This window comes from Scylla paramamosain, chromosome 5 (genome assembly GCF_035594125.1).
Source record: "Scylla paramamosain isolate STU-SP2022 chromosome 5, ASM3559412v1, whole genome shotgun sequence".
Lineage (NCBI taxonomy): Eukaryota > Metazoa > Arthropoda > Malacostraca > Decapoda > Portunidae > Scylla > Scylla paramamosain.
In genome coordinates, this window is record NC_087155.1 from 2,202,091 (window position 1) to 2,220,703 (window position 18,613).

General features: G+C 41.5%; 2 protein-coding genes and 1 long non-coding RNA gene across 4 annotated transcripts in view; all 3 read left to right on the top strand.

Annotated features, from left to right (window-relative positions):
- The window catches only part of LOC135100371 (uncharacterized), a 51,131-nt gene extending 39,262 nt beyond the window's left edge, over positions 1 to 11,869 (top strand). Inside the window, exons 12-17 of the mRNA XM_064003191.1 lie at positions 2,913 to 3,151; positions 3,741 to 3,870; positions 5,112 to 5,179; positions 8,547 to 8,660; positions 9,262 to 9,368; positions 11,823 to 11,869. Coding sequence (XP_063859261.1) covers positions 2,913 to 3,151; positions 3,741 to 3,870; positions 5,112 to 5,179; positions 8,547 to 8,660; positions 9,262 to 9,368; positions 11,823 to 11,842 — 678 coding nt within the window. The 3' untranslated portion in view covers positions 11,843 to 11,869. The remainder of the gene's footprint in view (positions 1 to 2,912; positions 3,152 to 3,740; positions 3,871 to 5,111; positions 5,180 to 8,546; positions 8,661 to 9,261; positions 9,369 to 11,822) is intronic.
- Positions 11,110 to 14,624, top strand: LOC135100408 (uncharacterized). Of its 2 annotated transcripts, XM_064003241.1 has the most exons (5): positions 11,110 to 11,246; positions 12,179 to 12,312; positions 12,603 to 12,705; positions 13,117 to 13,226; positions 14,137 to 14,624. In XM_064003241.1, exons 2-5 carry the CDS (start codon positions 12,220 to 12,222, stop codon positions 14,365 to 14,367), a joined length of 537 nt encoding a protein of 178 aa, XP_063859311.1. In that variant the 5' UTR covers positions 11,110 to 11,246; positions 12,179 to 12,219; the 3' UTR covers positions 14,368 to 14,624. The 2 variants fall into 2 exon arrangements, with proteins under 2 accessions (XP_063859311.1, XP_063859310.1); XM_064003240.1 differs by lacking the exons at positions 11,110 to 11,246; positions 12,179 to 12,312 and having other exon boundaries at positions 12,327 to 12,705.
- A 1,564-nt stretch (positions 14,625 to 16,188) lies between these two features.
- LOC135100409 (uncharacterized) lies at positions 16,189 to 17,571 on the top strand. Its single transcript, XR_010268693.1, has 2 exons — positions 16,189 to 16,486; positions 16,999 to 17,571. It is a non-coding gene; the product is annotated as an uncharacterized LOC135100409 (long non-coding RNA).
- The last annotated feature ends 1,042 nt before the right edge of the window (positions 17,572 to 18,613 follow it).

Sequence of the window (18,613 nt, forward strand, 5' to 3'; positions counted from 1 at the left end):
TCCCTCCTCAGGATCCCCCTAAGCGAAGGTGCCTTTGGCGTTTTGCCTCTGCCAGTTGGGGGGACCTGAGGAGGTATTTTGCTGATTTTCCTTGGAATGACTACTGCATCCAAGTCAGAGACCCGTCTTTGTGTGCTGAGCGCATAACAGAGGTGATAGTGTCTGGCATGGAGTCGTACATTCCTCACTCTTTTTCTCGTCCTAAATCTTCTAAACCGTGGTTTAACACAGCTTGTTCTCGTGCTATACATGATAGAGAGGTGGCCCACAAAAGGTACTTAAGCCTTCCATCACCAGAATCTCATGCACTTTATATTTCTGCCCGGAACCATGCCAAGTCTGTTCTCCAACTAGCCAAAAACTCCTTCATTAACAGAAAATGTCAAAACCTTTCAAGATCTAACTCCCTTCGTGATTTCTGGCATCTAGCCAAAAATATCTCCAATAACTTTGCTTCTTCTTCTTTCCCTCCTCTACTTCAACCAGATGGCACCACTGCTATCACATCTATTTCTAAAGCTGAACTCTTTGCTCAAACCTTTGCTAAAAACTCTACCTTGGACGATTCTGGGCTTGTTCCTCCCTCTCCTCCACCCTCTGACTACTTCATGGCACGTATTAAAATTCTTTGCAATGATGTTTTCCATGCCCTCGCTGGCCTAAACCCTTAGAAGGCTTATGGACCTGATGGGGTCCCTCCTATTGTTCTCCGAAACTGTGCCTCCGTGCTTGCACCTTGCCTAGTCAAACTCTTTCAGCTTTGTCTGTCAACATCTACCTTTCCTTCTTGCTGGAAGTTTGCCTACATTCAACCTGTTCCTAAAAAGGGTGACCGTTCTAATCCCTCAAACTACCGTCCTATTGCTTTAATTTCCTGCCTATCTAAAGTTTTTGAGTCTATCCTCAACAGGAAGATTCTTAAACATCTGTCACTTCACAACCTTCTATCTGATCGCCAGTATGGGTTCCGTCAAGGCCGCTCTGCTGGTGATCTTCTGGCTTTCCTTACTGAGTCTTGGTCATCCTCTTTTAGAGATTTTGGTGAAACTTTTGCTGTTGCCTTGGACATATCAAAAGCTTTTGATAGAGTCTGGCACAAAGCTTTGATTTCCAAGCTACCCTCCTACGGTTTCTATCCTTCTCTCTGTAACTTCATCTCAAGTTTCCTTTCTGATAGTTGTCTGGAAGGTTGTGTCGAGTTGATAGATGGAGGAATTGAGTTTTTGAGGCATTGAACAATACCAAGTTTGCTGCTGTGGTAGACGGTCAGTGTTATTCTCCTAAATCTATTAACAGTGGTGTTCCTCAGGGTTCTGTCCTGTCACCAACTCTCTTCTTATTATTCATTAATGATCTTCTAAACCAAACTTCTTGTCCTATCCACTCCTACGCTGATGATACCACCCTGCACTTTTCCACGTCTTTTCATAGACGTCCAACCCTTCAGGAGGTAAATATAGCACGCAGGGAAGCCACAGAACGCCTGACTTCTGATCTTTCTAAAATTTCTGATTGGGACATAGCAAACTTGGTATTGTTCAATGCCTCAAAAACTCAATTCCTCCATCTATCAACTCGACACATCCTTCCAGACAACTATCCCCTCTTCTTCAATGACACTCAACTGTCCCCCTCTTCTACACTGAACATCCTCGGTCTGTCCTTTACTTATAATCTGAACTGGAAACTTCACATCTCATCTCTACCTAAAACAGCTTCTATGAAGTTAGGTGTTCTGAGACATCTCCGCCAGTTTTTCTCACCCCCCCCCAGCTGCTAACTCTCTACAAGGGCCTTATCCATCCATGTATGGAGTATGCTTCACATGTCTGGAGGGGTTCCACTCATACTGCTCTTCTAGACAGGGTGGAATCAAAAGCTTTTTGTCTCATTAACTCCTCTCCTCTAACTGACTGTCTTCAGCCTCTCTCTTACCGCCGCAATGTTGCATATCTAGCTGTCTTCTACCGCTATTTTCATGCTAACTGCTCTTCTGATCTTGTTAACTGCATGCCTCCCCTCCTTCCGCAGCCTCGCTGCACAAGACTTTCTTCTTTCTCTCACCCCTATTCTGTCCACCTCTCTAATGCAAGAGTTAACCAGTATTCTCAATCATTCATCTCTTTCTCTGGTAAACTCTGGAACTCCCTGCCTGCTTCTGTATTTCCACCTTCCTATGACTTGAATTCCTTCAAGAGGGAGGTTTCAAGACACTTATCCACCAATTTTTGACCACTGCCTTAACCCTTTTACGGGACTGGCATTTCAGTGGGCATTTTTTTTTTATTGATTTTTGTTGCCCTTGGCCAGTGTCCTTCTTATATAAAAAAAAAAAAAATATGCACCTCTCCACACCCCCTTCTCGGTGATCAAAGTTTCAACCATCTTCTCCATCTTGTCAAATCTATCCTTCATATCCTTCATTTCAGTTTCCAGTGTGATAATTCTCCTTCTCATCATTGCTTTCCTGACCCTTCAGTCCTCTTCCCCAAATCCCGAGGTCTCTCTGTCTAGCCTTCGAGACGGTCCCCATTGGCATAAACAACATAGTGGGGACTGAAGTAGACCCCTCTTCACCGCTCATTATAACAATTTAACTGCTTTGGAGACGGAACAGCAACGAGTAGAACCAGTGTGAACTCTCATACTCTGTATTTCCACTAGGGCAACTCTCAGTGTGGTAGATGGCTGGATTTTTAGTGTGTGTGTGTGTGTGTGTGTTTAGTAAACTTTCAGGCCTTTTTGGTTCCCATGAAAGGACTCAAAGATACACCAATAATTATTCTCTCTCTCTCTCTCTCTCTCTCTCTCTCTCTCTCTCTCTCTCTCTCTCTCTCTCTCTCTCTCTCTCTCTCTCTCTCTCTCTCTCTCTCTCTCTCTCTCTCTCTCTCTTCACTTCTCTTCTCTTGCAGGGTGCACCCACCAGTGACCTGGGCCACAAGAGTGATCCCTCGCAGGTCACGGCAAGTCTCTTGGGAGGTCCGCCATGTGCCATCGTCATGGGCACCACAACAGTTCCCAACAGGAATGGCACTGCCATCTTCACCAACCTGTCTGTCAGCAAGCCCAGGGAAGGCTACAACCTCACTTTCACCATCACCTACCCCAGCTATGCTCCAGCCCTCACCACCACCCTGGAGGGGACCTTCAGGTAGGTGCAGGTCTTTATTTATGTAAGAGGGGGACTGGTCAAGGGCAACAAAAAGTTTAAAAAAGCCCAATGAGAGTGCCAGTCCCTAAAGAGAGGTCAAAAAGAACCATCCAAAGCTGGAGCACAAGTGTCTGGTGTAAGAACAGAAGAATAAGAAAATAAGTGAAGCTGTAAGAAGCCATCAGGCCTACACATGGCAGTCCCTGTACAAAGCATGCTTACCTATTTCCACCTATCAACATCATTCATAAATTTGTGTAATCCTCTTTTAAAGGTCACTAAATAATCAGCTTCATTACTGAGTCCATTCCATTCATCCACCACTCTATTTAAAAACCAATTCCTTCCTATCTCTTTTAAATTTAACTTAATCAGGGTACATTAATGGTGTCTCTAGGGATTAGACCTTGACAGGATACTGAGGGAAATGCAAGTCTGACATACCAAAAAGGAGAGAAAAGGATCTCAGTATTTACCAAGATACAATTACTATTGGAGTCACATAAGTGATCTAATAGTTGGTCTTCTTTTGGTCTCCCCTCAGTGCATAAGTGATGTAATAGTTGGTCTTCTTTTGGCCTCCCCTCAGCTTGACACAGATGAGTGCAGCAATGGTCCTGCAGCAGCCCAGCATAGTGCAGGCTGGACAACCCACCACCATCACTGTTCACTTTGTTGACAAGGACTCTGGCTTGGTGCTTAATGGCCTGGCTTTCAAGGTGAGGAGACAGACAGGCATGATTGACTTAAATGTTGCATATAAAGAGTAATAAAATAATATAATCTTTGTTAACATGATGTGAGGAAGTGAGGAGACAGACAGGAATGATTTTTTTTTTTTTTTTTTTTTTATAGAGTAATAAAACAATATAATTTATGTTATTGTTCAGTTTGTTGACAAAGATTCTGGATTGTAGTTTGATGGCAAGGCATTGAAGGTGAGGAGATGACAAAATCAAGTTAAATTTTTTGGGATAGCGTAATGAAACAATATTAATTCTGTTATCAAGAGGCATTCAGTTTGTTGACAAGGACTCTGGCCCAGTGCTTGGATGGCAAGACTTTAAAGGTGTGGTAGACAGGAATAATCGATTCAAGTTTATTTTTTGCATACATGCATGAAGTAATAAAGCAATATTATTTCTATTATCATGATACATTCATTCAGCTTGTTTACAAAAATTCTGGCTTAATGTTTGATGGTGAGGCTTTCAAGGTGAGGAGATGGACAGAAATTACTAAGTTAATTAAGGGACTGTAATTAACTTTTTTGAATGAAAATGTGTGCAAAAAGCAACATTGGTCTGTGCACACTGAAAAATCATCCAGCACTTTGGCAACAATCTGCCAAAGTTTGAGCGGTGTGTCTGAGACATAGCTTGTTTACACTCAGGCTTTAGATTACACCTTGTGGTACTCCTTATGTTTTGCTGTTTTTCATATACTGTATCTGTTTTTTTGTGTGTGCATGATTTTTGGAGACTTTTTCAGATGTGTGGCATGTTATCCCTAAGTGGTGGGAGGGGAGGGAGTGGGACAGTAATTACTGGATAATGAGTTGGCCTAAGGTGAGGCCAGGGCATGTATGTACTGCCACGCTGGTGCCAGACCATCCACATGACTCATAAAATTTATGAGAGGAATTGTGTTACTATCTTCTGTGAAGACCATAACCATAGCAGAGTCTTGTAAGTACAGTCACTAGGGTGTTGTAGGGAGGTCCACAACACTGTTCCTTCCCACCAGAGACCAGTGGGCCTAAGAGTGTGAGTGATGTGTGTGTGAGTGAGTGTTGCTTTGTCTGGGATTGGTGGCCTGGTGTATAGATAAGTAGATAGATGAAGGGAGTAAAATTATACCTTCTCTGTTATCCTTCCATAAGAAAGCACAGAAGTTGAGAGGAATTGCATCTGTACTGTATTTTCTTTCCTGAGCCTCTTCTCTCTCCTCCTCAGGGCAGACATTTGTGGGCAAACTGCTGGCAAAGACTGCTGAGGGACACTTTGAGGTTATCCAGAGGTATGCCAAGTAAGAAACAGAAGAGAATGTTACAAGGAGGAGGCAGCAGGCACCTGCCAAAATGATAATTACTCCCAGTGAGGTCTAAAGCACTGGATGATGGGGTGCTGTGAACTTATCATTAAACGCAGCTGTGACCTCACTGAATGTTTCCCTTTGTGTCTCACAAGAAAAGGGGACAGTCACAGCCTGCTCTCTAAAGACAACTCTCTTCCTTCACACAAAACTACAAACATCTAATTACACACACACCCTTCACTCAATTATCATGGAGACTCCTACACCAGCCTCATAGAGTCACCATCGGGGAAGGGGACAACAAATGTCCCCAGGTCAGACTGCTCTTCTGGTATCGACCCTAAGTGTCTTGACACCGCTCAACTTTTTCTTCATTAACTCCTGCAACATTTGCAGTCTTGGATCTAATTTTCAGTCTGTAAAAACACCATCTCTCCTCTACTAAACCTCATTTTCTTTTCCTCACTGAAACTCAGGTGTCTAAGGCAACTGACATTAGCCCCATTTTTGTTCTCTCCTACTTTCTCTATCCTCATTTTCAATCCAAAGCTGGATGTTGCATTTATGTGCGCAACAACTTAACCTGCTCTCTTGCCCATGCTCTTGAATCTTCCGAGTTTTCCACCATCTGGCTACGATTACAGTCACTCTCAAACTAAATGTATCTGTGCTGTATACCTCTCACCTAACTCCTCTGACTTTAAAAAATTCTTTGACTTCTTAACTTCCAAAGTGGAGCACATTCTGACCCTCTTCCCTTTTGCAGAGGTCTCCATTCTTGGAGACTTCAATGTTCACCATCAGCTTTGGCTTTCCTCTCCCTTCACTGACCATCCTGGTGAACTAGCCTTCAACTTTGCTATCCTCCACAACCTAGAGCAATCGGTGCAACACCCTACTTGTATTCCTGACCATCTTGGAGATATGCCCAACATTATTAACCTTTTCATAACCTCTAATCCTTCTGCTTATGCTGTCACCCTCTCTTCTCTGTTGGGCTCATCCAGTCACAATCTCATATCTTTATCTTGTCCTATCACTCCATTCCTTCCTCAGCATCCCCATAAGCAGAATTGCCTCTAGGATTTTGCCTCTGCTAGCTGCAGGGACCCAAGGAGGTATTTTGCTGATTTTCCTTGGAATGACTACTGCTTCCATGTCAGAGACCTGTCTGTGTGCAGAGTACATAACAGAGGTAGTAGAGTCTGACATGGAGGTGTACATTCCTCACTCTTTACCTTCCAAATCTTGGTTTAACACAGCTTGTTCTCATGCTATACATGATAGAGAGGTGGCCTACAAAAGGTACTTAAGTCTTCCATCACCAGAATATCATGGGCTTTATATTTCTGTCTGGAACCATGCCAAGTCTGTTCTCCAACTAGCCAAAAACTCCTTCATTAACGGAAAGTGTCAAAATCTTTCAAGATCTAACTCCCCTTGTAACTTCTGGCACCAAGCCAAAAACATCTCCAATAACTTTGCTTCTCCTTTTCCTCCTTTATATCAACCGGATGGTACCACTGCTATCACATCTATCTCTAACCTAAACCTGAACTCTTCGCTCAAACCTTTGCTAAAAACTCTACCTTGGACAATTCAGGGCTTGTTCCTCCCTCGCCTCCACCCTCTGACTACTTCATGCTACCTATTAAAATTCTTCACAGTCATGTTTTCATGCCCTCCCTGGCCTAAACCCTCAGAAGGCTTATGGACCTGATGGGGTGCCTCATATTGTTCTCCGAAACTGTGCCTCTGTGCTTGCACCTTGCCTAGTCAAACTCTTTCAACTCTGTCAGCATCTACCATTCCTTCTTGCTGGAAGTTTGCCTACATTCAGCCTGTTCCTAAAAAGGGTGACTTCAAATCCCTCAAACTGCCATCCTATTGTTTTAATTTCCTGCCTATCTAAAGTTTTTTAATCAATCATCAACAGGAAGATTCTTAAACATCTTTCACTTCACAACCTTCTATCTGATCGATAGTATGGGTTCCATCAAGGCCACTCTACTGGTGATCTTTTGGCTTTCTTTACTGAGTCTTAGTCATCCTCTTATAAAGATTTTGGTGAGACTTTTGCTGTTGCTTTGGACATATTAAAAGTTTTTGATAGAGTTTGGCACAAAGCTTTGATTTCCAAACTACTCTTCTGCGCCTTCTATCCTTTTCTCTGTAACTTCATCTTAAGTTTCCATTCTGACCATTCTATTGCTGCTGTGGTAGACGATCACTATTCTTCCTTTAAATCTATTAACTGTGGTGTTCCTCAGGGTTCTGTCCTATCACCCACTCTCTTCTTATTATTCTCCAGTGACCTAAACCAAACTTCTTGTCTTATCCACTCCTACACTGATGATACCACCCTGCACTTTTCTACGTCTTTTGTAGAAGTCCAACCCTTCAGGAAGTAAAGAGTTCATGCAGGGAAGCCACAGAAAACCTGACTTCTGATCTCTCTAAAATTTCTGATTGGGGCAGAGCAAACTTAGTATTATTCAATGCCTCAAAAACTCAATTCCTCCACTTATCAACTTGACACAACCTTCCAGATAACTATCCCATCTTCAGTGACACTTAACTGTCCCCCTTTCTACACTGAACATCCTTGGTCTGTCCTTTTCTTATAATCTAAACTGGAAACTTCACATCACATCCCTAGCTAAAACAGCTCTTATGAAATTAGATTCTGAGACATCTTCACCAGTTTTTCTCATCTCCCCCCCAACTGTTAACTCTGTACAGGGGCCTTATCTGTCCATGTATGCTTCACATGTCTGGGGGGGTTCCACTTGTACTGCTCATCTAGACATTATGGAATCAAAAGCTTTTTGTCTCATCAGCTCCTCTCCTCTAACTGACTGTCTTCAGCCGGTTTCTCATCACTGCAATGTTGCATCTCTTGTTATCATCTACCGTTGTTTTCATGCTAACTGCTCTTCTAATCTTGCTAACAGCATGCCTCCCCTCCTCTGATGGCCTCGCTGCACAAGACTTTCTTCTTTCTTTCACCCCCTATTATGTTCACCTCTCTAATGCAAGAGTTAACCAGTATTCTCAATCATTCATTCCTTTCTCTGGTAAACTCTGGAACTCCCTGCCTGCTTCTGTCTTTCCACCTTCCTATGACTTGAATTCCTTCAAGAGGGAGGTTTCAAGACACTTATCCTTCAATTTTTGACTGCTGCTTTGGACCCTTTTATGGGACTGGCATCTCAGTGGGTCTTTTTATTTTTTGGTGGGGGGAGGGGGAGGGTTGTTGCCCTTGGCCAGTGTCCCTCCTAATTGAAAAAATAAATAAATAAAAATATCACCACCCATATCTTCCCAACACAAATACTGACAACAGCCCCTGTGTCAGGCTGTATGTACCAGATGAGGCCGTGTCAATGCTCACCTTTGAGAACGTCATATTTGAGGCGCCAGACGTGAGACAGCAACTCATAGCCAAGGTTGCTGTCGTCTCCGCTAGCTGGTACGTGGAGTCCTCTCGAGTATTGGTGTCAGTCTGGTAAACTCTGGAGCTCCCTGCCTGTGTCTGTACTTCCTTATACAAGACACTTCTTAAATTTAGGGTAATTCTTTTGGCTCTGTCTTCTAGAGACTGGTACCTCAGTGGGCCCTTTTATATTTATTTATTTGTTTATTTTATTTCATTTTATTTTATTTCATTTCATTTCTTTTTTTTTATTTTTTCCTCTCTCTCTCTCTCTCTCTCTCTCTCTCTCTCTCTCTCTCTCTCTCTCTCTCTCTCTCTCTCTCTCTCTCTCTCTCTCTCTCTCTCTCTCTCTCTCCCCCCTTTTTGTTGGCCTTAGCCAGAGTTCCTCTTACATAAAGGAAAGTCTTGTATACTGATGTACATACTTATGGAAGTTAGGATAAAATGTATTGCATGTTGATGTACTGTTTAAAAGCCCAATACCTCACACTACAGACTATTAAAGATGCAGAATCCTTGCTGAACCATCACTGGAACCATGAAAACACCCCTGAAAACACCATAACAACTGAAAGTATTGGAGGTAAGAGAGAGCAAAACATTTGGGAGTGCAGTTTATTATCTGTCTCCCATACAGGACTGGTGGTGTATCCCTCACATCTGGTCATCAAGGAGTACCCCATGGTCAAGTCCTTGCACACCGATCCGTTCTGATGGAAGCAGTTGGAGGGTGTGGAGGATGGGGTGAGAATGACTGTCCTTATTGCCCATCTGTTATATCCTTCAGTATCTTCTTTTCTTCACCTGCACTGTGTTTTTTCCTCTTGCATCCTTCAGTAATATTGTTTTCTTCATGCCTCCTGTGTTCTTTTTGCTTCTGTTTTATCCTTCATTATACCTTTCTGTTATATCCTTCAGTGATATCCTTTTTCTCCTCCTGCAGTGTATTCTTTTTCCCTCTTATCATATCATGTATCCTTCAATGATATCTTTTCTTCATCTTTGCTGTATTCTTTTTCCTCTACCTTATCCTTCATTATCCATTTCTTCACTCATTCTGTATTCCTCTTTTTTTCTCTCTTTAATGCACACTTTCCTCCACACACACAATTTAAACCTTTCTGTCATGCATAGTTACCCTCACCCCCTCCTTGCCCCACACACACACACACACACACACACACACACACACACACACACACACACACACACACACACACACACACACACACACACACACACACACACACACACACACACACACACACACACACACCTCTAATGATGTTATGGTGATGTGACACAGTTGGAGGATGGAGTGCTGAGTATGTTGCTGCAGTCAGTGGACATGCTGGCTGCTGGCTGACGGAGTGTACTGTGGCCCCGTTGATTTCACTCTCAGCAATGACTCCAAGAAGGGCATAACAGAGTACCAGGTGTGTATTGTGAAGAGGTGAATTGAATGGCTGTATTTTTCATTCTTTCTTCTGTTGTAAAAGAATGTCAAAAGCAAGCTCGTTCATCGCTTTCTTGTCTTCCTGTAGTCATTTTCATTGCTTTTATATTCTTTCCACTAATTCTTCTCTCTTCCTCTACTTCCTACAGTCACTTTCATTTAAGTTTTCTATTCATTTCACTAATTCTTTTCACTCTCTATTTCTTATAGCCATTTTCACTATTTCTTATTCTCCTCTCTCCCTCCATGTCTCACAGCCATTTTCATCGTCCTTTTCTAGTTCACTAATTCTTCTCACTTCCTCTGCTTCAAGATAACTGGACCACAGGAGCATGTTGCCACAGCTCTAGGGAAACTGTGCACATCCCTCAGCAGTAACATAGCTATCCCAGTAGTGACAGGATACTTAGACACTCACTACAATGCAAGGAAAGTTTACGTCGAGGACCAGATCTTGCGCTGCTCTTGGAGAAACATTGTGCATCTCTTGAACAAGAGTGAGACTGGGGACCCTCTTCTAGATAATCGGAATGGTTCTAAAGTTAGCCTTGTGTCTTCTGTCCCTAAGGATCCTCCAGTCCTTGCATCTCCCCTTTGGCACCATATCTTGTGCTGCTCTCAGAAAAAAGTGCTTCTTTGGAATGAAACTGAGAGTGAGGATGGTGTTTCAGGTGCTGGGAATAGTACTGAACTTAGTCTCATTTCTGGTGTCCCTGTGCACCTCCCAGTCCTTATATTAATGTGATGTCTTGCTAACTCTCATGCTGTCTCACTCAGTTTGGTACAATTGTTTACTGCAAGTTTAGAGTTTAGTTTTCAATGTAAGGTCACTGATAGTAAAAGGAGTGGTTGAATACTTCTCTTTCTCATCTTGTCTTCCTTTTCCTTGTCCTCTTCCTCATTTACTTGCATTTCTCTCATTCTCTACCTCCTGGTCTTTTCCTTCATCCTTCTCTCTCTCTCTCTCTCTCTCTCTCTCTCTCTCTCTCTCTCTCTCTCTCTCTCTCTCTCTCTCTCTCTCTCTCTCTCTCTCTCTCTCTCTCTGCAGGATGGCCAAGGAAATCCATCTCAAATACCCAGAGATCCTCCATGCCGCTCACCCCTTCTTCCTCTCCCTCAAGTTTGTGGGTGCTGGTGGCTCTCTCCTGGATGGAGCAGTTTTCGTGGTGAGACACACAAGAAACCTTAACTCTCATGCCTTGGGTCTTATGGGAACTGTTTTCAAAGAGAAAGAGTCTGGTTTGTGGTAAGACACACTGGGAACCTTAACTTTTATCCCCATATTGTGAAATGCCTGAGGTGTTATGAGAACTGTTTTCAAAGAGGAGTCTGGTTTGTGGTAGGAAGTGCGGGGAACCTTAACTTTTATCCCCATATTGTGAAATGCCTGAGGTGTTAATGGAACTGTTTTAAAAGAGGAGTCTGGTTTTTATGATTGGTTGATTGATGATGCAGAATATTATTAACTATTTCCTGAATCATGAAAAAAATGTCCTTGAAAATCCCATCAGCTTTCATAAGGACTGTTTTCATGATAATGAGTCAGGTTCTCATAGGTGTTTCTTTCTTCTGGTGATGCAGAATACTTGTTAAACTATCACCAGAATCATGAAGTACCCTTGAAAATTCCAGTAAGTATTTCTAAAGGTCACTGAGATGGTTAGTCCAGTGACTGTGTGTTTTGTTGTTTTCTTGTGTATATTTTGTCTCTCATTCCACGTAGTTCTCTTGTTTCTTCTCAGGATCAAAAGATATTGATTGAGATACTGGGGAGGGATGTGAGTGCATGCCCAAGGCGAGGCAAGAGAGAGAGAGAGAGAGAGAGAGAGAGAGAGAGAGAGAGAGAGAGAGAGAGAGAGAGAGAGAGAGAGAGAGAGAAAGTGTGTGTGCGTGTTTTATGCACAGACAGAAAACATGTAATTTTTGTATCATTCCAACATTTTCCTCTTCTCAATTTTCCTGTTGCCCTTCCAGATATTCAGCTTTTCTTTGTTCCTTCAGTGAAAAATCTCCCTTTCCTTAACTCTGTTGTATCCCCTCAATATCCAGCCTTTGTTTGTCCCTGCAATAATGGATCTTTTCTGTGTATTTCCTCCAGGATCTATTTACCCAAGAACAACTTGTCAACAATTCCTGTAGATGTCGTCATCAGTGAGGTCAGTGTTAGATACCAACTTGCTGCTCAGGTGTCTGTTGTACCTGCTGGTTGGCATCTCCACTTTGTCTCTCCTGGTAAGCAAGTATGTATGTGTATCTATTGATTTATTTCTGTGTGTATTGTGTCTGTCTATCTGTGTGAATGTGGAGAGTTTGGGGTGAATCTTGCTTGATACCTGATGTGGATGGATTGCTGTGTGCCTCTCAGTGCAGCAGCCTGTCAGTCCAGACGGCATTTGACAGCTGTTTCTCACTCCACATATTTACACAAAGGTGCTGACAGATTAGCAGCAGGAGTGGGAACTGCAGTGGCTGTAACTCATATGACTTCACTGGTACCAATCCAGACCACCTGGCTTCCCCAGGGACAGGCTTGTGTCACCCTGACCTTACCTCTACCTATACATCTACCACTGCACTACATTTGGAATCTGGTTGAGTACATGTACTCAGACCCAAGCCTGATGTGTAAGTGTGTGTGTGTGTGTGTGTGTGTGTGTGTGTGTGTGTGTGTGTCTTTGTCTCTGTTGAAATCAAGTCATTGTTGTGTCTTGGAGGGAATAAGTGTGTGTATGTGACTATCTATCTATTTATCTATCTATTTGTGTTTAAATAAAGTTGTTGGTAGCATCTGAGGGAATGAGAGGAGTGTGAGCTCAGTATGATGTGCAAGGAGTTTATGGATGTTTTAACATTTTGTAATATAAGTATTTATTAGTGTGCATATCTTTTTTTGCACGCAAGATTTTAATACCTTACTTTACCATTTTGTCTGCATCTAACATACAGTCTCTCTCTCTCTCTCTCTCTCTCTCTCTCTCTCTCTCTCTCTCTCTCTCTCTCTCTCTCTCTCTCTCTCTTCACCAATTCTCCTTACAGGCTTGGTGGTGTATCCTGAAAATTTGGAGATCCAGGAGAACTCTGTCACCAAGAACATGCAAATGAATGTCATTGGGTGGCTGATGGCAGCTCCTCAAGTGAACCCAGAGGTGAGGGAGGCTGTCACTGGGTCTTGGAGGGAGCAGGGAAGCAGGGGTTAGAGTGAAGATGTTTAGAAAAGAGGGATGCAGCACTGTGGTTGTGAAGAGTAGCCATCATTTTCATTTTAAGGGTGTTTTTAAGCTATTTGGCTTGTAGTGCCACTGAGACTATCCCTTTCCACTGGGGACTCAAAATAAGAATAAAGACAGACTTCGTATTCTGAGTGTTAATGAAAGTAAGAATAATAATCAGAAATAGCAACCATTATCACTATCCTGTTTCTTCATGTCAAGCTTGATAAAGTTAGATTTAAAAAAGAAATAGGAAGGAACTGGTTTTCAGATGGAGTGATAGATGAATGAAATAGACTCGGTAGTTAGGTTAGTGCTGAGTCATTAGGGAGCTTTAAAAGATTAGACAAATTTATGCATGAGGATGATAGTGAAAATAGGTAAGCACATTTCATGCAGGGATTGCCATGTGTAAACCAGATGGCTTCTTGCAGTTTCCCTTGTGTTCTTACAATTATTATGCCACTGATATGATGCCACAACACAATGGTAATGGTGGTGATGGTGTGTTCCCGAGTGATGCAGGTGATAATGGGGCTTGACATGAGTGTCAAGGGCATGTAGTGTCCCGTCACCTTTGCTCCTGTGACCTCTGGCTCTTCTAAAAAGGGAGTTGCATCTTCACGGTATTTTTATGTCTGATGGTGTGTAGTAGTAAGGATTATCCAAGATTGGAGAAGTGTCTTGGGACCTTCCTCATGAAAAAAATTTGTCATAGGGAAAAGAAAATACAGAAGCAGGCAGGGAGTTCCAGAGTTTACTGGTGAAAAGGATGAAAAATTAATAATGGTGAACTCTTGTATTGGAGAGGTGGACCACCACCATCACCACTACTTATTCTCCACAGATCACTGGGCTAAAGTACAGCAAGATGAGTGCCTTGGAGAAGCTGTGCCTTGAGTTGAAGGCTGCAGTCACCATCAGAAAAGAGCAAAGCTACAACAAGTCATCCAAGTACTTTGTCAAGAAGGTTTATGTTGAAGGCAACCTCCTGCACTGCTCTCAGGAGAACAGTGGGACTCATGACCGCCTCCAAGACCCACAGAGGATTGGAAGGCATAAATTCAATCTTGGATAACTATTGACATTTAAAACTGGTGACTCCACTTGTCAGATTGTAGGTGGGAAAGTTTTAGGGTTGATTGATGGGAACATTGTTGATCTAAATTCTTTTTTGGTAAAGTACTGTAAATCACTTGCATGTGAAGTTTCAAATGGATGAAATAGCATGAATGGTTTTGTAGTTGAATTGTTCTTTGTAGCTGGAAAAAAAAATTAGGGTCGATTGATGGGAAAACTATTGTTCAAAATCCTTTTATTGTAAACTAGATCATGTACATAGTTGTGAAATTTTTTTGGAAATGAAATAGCATGAATGATGATGATGTTGTTTGTGTTGTACTATGGGTAAACCATTGGAAAAAATGTAGTAGTTATGAACAAAATTGGATTAACTAAACATCACTGAGGTTGTAGTTGTGAAATTTTGGTGTAAATTAATGTAAACAATGAAATACTTTAATAATCATTAAAGTTTTAATCTTATATTAGGAGTCATTGGAAATTAGCTAAAATAAACACCCTTATATTATCTTAACCCTATAATGACTAACCAACTTTCCTCTCAAATCATAGCATAGTTTTAACACAAGTAAACAGTGCACAGCTTTGCCAAATGTTGTCATAAATCTGTGTTAGAAATATAGTCTTCATCAAGCATTATTGTTGTGTGAGTTATCATTGCTGTCATGTGTTGTTTTAAGGAGACACTGATTTTGCAGTTTTTTTTTTTCTACACCTATTCAAAAGTTAAAAATCTTTCAGTTTTCTGTGCATGTGTTCTAGTATCCTCTGCATTCTTTCTTGTCATTCTTTCACACTCAGAGCTAAATGCATTGAACTAACATTCCCATTCCTATTATTCAGCAACTCATGAAATTAACACCAGAGCAATTTGGTATGTTATGGAAAAAGAGAGAGAGAGAGAGAGAGAGAGAGAGTCCTTTTTCCCTCTTCTCTCATGTCATGGCCCAGGACAGGGTGACGTCCTTGGAACATCGTCATTTGCATTCCCTAATCACAGACAGATGTGCCTCCTCACTCACTCCTCCATGTTGGAGAAAATAATTGCGTTAATGAACATGTCTTGCACTTTATCATTACTTTTTATTATTATTATTATTATTATTATTATTATTATTATTATTATTATTACTACATTTACAGTAGTCCCTCACTATTAGCAGTTTAATTAGTGTAGCCAAACCAATGTCAAAAGTGAAATTTGCCAAACGTGAATAGTACTATAAATGGGGTTCACCCTTTTGACTTGCATTTGAAAGCAAAGACATTATACATGAAACATTAACAGCAATATAGAATACAATAGATAATAGATGACAGATGTTATTTACCTTTAATTATTTATAGTTAAGCCTGGTGAGAGGAGCGAGTGTGGTAATTGTGTAGGTGCACTATTAATATTTGGCACCCAAACCAGTGTCATCCATATCCAAGTGTCCATGCCCTCCACCACTTGTAGAGGCTGCACTCCTGGGGACAAACACCAAAGATGTGGTTAATTGCAGCAAAAAAACAGTAAGATGGCTGTTGGGAGGTTCACAAAAATCAAACAATGCACATGGACGACAAACTGGATCAACACCATTCTGTTACGTCAGTGAGTGGCGCACCAAAAGTGGATCTGATGTGCCAGTTTGGGTGATGGTACCAGTTCAAACCTATTGCCAAACTGAAACAAGAGGGACCACACTCTCTCTCTCTCTCTCTCTCTCTCTCTCTCTCTCTCTCTCTATATATATATATATATATATATATATATATATATATATATATATATATATATATATATATATATATATATATATATATAAAGCTTTTCAGTAATAAACATTTAGTGTGCAAAAACTTTTAGTACATCTAAACTATAGTAACTTGTGTCTTCCTTACAAGTGGTGTCATCCACCATTCTTTCTCTCCCCTCTTAAAAAGTGGGAAAAGGAAGACTGCTGGACCACACCACAAGTTATAACAACAAAAAAAGGTTCATTCAAACTTTACTCTGCTGCATGGACTGTATCAGCTTGTATTCAGGCAGGTCAAGTTGGGCGATACAAGTGTGTGCTGGAAGGAAGCTGTCATCTGCTGGCTTTTGGATTATCAACCTGGAAGCCTGGGTGTGTGTGTGTGTGTATGTGTGTGTCTAAGAGAATCAGTTTGAGTGAGTAGTGGGAGGGAGTTTTTAAGTATGTGAGAGTAAAAGAAGGGGTTTTGTAGAGAGAGAGAGAGAGAGAGAGAGAGAGAGAGAGAGAGAGAGAGAGAGAGAGAGAGAATTTTGTGTGTGTGTAGGAGAGAGAATACAAGAAATTATTTCTATTAAGAGAGAATTTTGCGTATGTGTAGGAGAGAGAATACAAGAAATTATTTCTATTAAATTTATTACTATTATTCTAAATTTATTCATATTTCAGAGGAATGACTGACAGAAGAGACAAAGAAAAGAGGAGGAAGAATATAAGAAAGGAAGGAAGGAAGAGAAGAGGGGGACATGAGAAGGATGAAATAAAGGAGAGAGAGAGAGAGAGAGAGAGAGAGAGAGAGAGAGAGAGTTACTGATTGTGAGAATTAATTATCATTATTATTATTATGTTCAAAATGTATTATTTATATTTGCATTGTTTTTTTCCAGAAGTGATAGAAAGAAGGAAGAGGAGAAGATAGATGATAATAAGGAGGGAAGAAAGAGAAAGAGAGAGAGAGAAGACAACAAAGAAGGAAGAGGACATGAGAGAAGAATGAGGATAATAGAAGAGGAAGAAAAAAAGAAGAAATGAGAGAAAGATAGAAAAGATAAATAAAAGAAAAATAAATCCTCCCCCCTGCCCCCCTTTCTCTCTCTCTCTCTCTCTCTCTCTCTCTCCCACAATCCACAGACCCACAGTATGTCTCCCACAGTATGTTGACAAACCCAGTCACTCCCCACAGCCTCTCACAAATATACCCCTCTCTCTCTCTCTCTCTCTCTCTCTCTCTCTCTCTCTCTCTCTCTCTCTCTCTCTCTCTCTCTCTCTCTCTCTCTCTCTCTCCATGCCTAAGAGAGGAACCTGGTCAGTCCCTGCGAGAAATTTTGCAACATTTTCTGTTCAAGCAAGAGTTCATTAAAGACTTCCCATTCCCAAACAGTACAAATGACTGGATGGTCTGGAAAGTATTCACTCTGGAAATACAGTGAGGGGTTAATGAAAGGAAGAATATTGGAAAATGTGTGTTAATTTAGATTCCTGTGGTGTGTGGATGGAAGGACTGGGTGAATATAGACAGCAGAAGAGGTGAGGAGTGTATGCTAACTAAAGGCAGGAAGTGAAGGACTGGATAAATATTAGACAGAAGAGGTGATAGAAGCAATGGACTAGATATACAGAGATAAGGAAGGGCTGGATAAATATTAGACAAGAGGTGATAGAGGCAAAGGACTAGATATGCAGAGACAAGGAAGGGCTGGATAAATATTAGAGGAGGTGACAGAGGCAAAGACTGTACACTAATAATGAAAAATAGATAAAATGAATGACAGAGGGAAGATGAAAGAGCGAAGAACAACTAAAATGGATGATAAGCAGGTGGAAACACCTACAAACAAGCCTATCAACACCCAAACACCCCTGACACACACACACACACACACCCCAGCTCCTCCAGTGTGAAAGATATTCATGTATAAGCAAGCCATTTTAGCCCACAATCCAAACACTTCACCCCTGACCTGACGTACCAGCATGCACACTCACTGCTGTGTTGCCGGTTTTGCTGGACGTGTCATTCCTGATTGCTGTCTGTTCATTTTGGCCTAAAACCTTCATGCTTCATCCTTCACTTCCTGTTGTGAAACTGTTGCAAAGAAGGGAGAGTTTTTGTTGCAACATGAATTCCAAATCAGATTCAGTACTTTTATGAAATCTTTCAAGACGACAACCCTGATATTGAACTCCATCACCAGACACACACACACACACACACACACACACACACACACACACACACACACACACACACACACACACACACCAGTTACAATACTTACTTCAGTGCACACTCTTCACTCCTTTAGAGATGAGCAAATGAGTGAACAGTGAATAAATCTGTTAATAAGCACACTGTGTTTTGGTGCAAAGAATCAGATACTGCCATATTTTCACTGCCGTTCACCACTCATGTCCAACGGAAGGTTTGTGGGCTGCCTTCACCATGGTCTTCCTGGCACTTACAAATCAGGGCCACAAACTGAGAAGAGCATTAGAGTACTT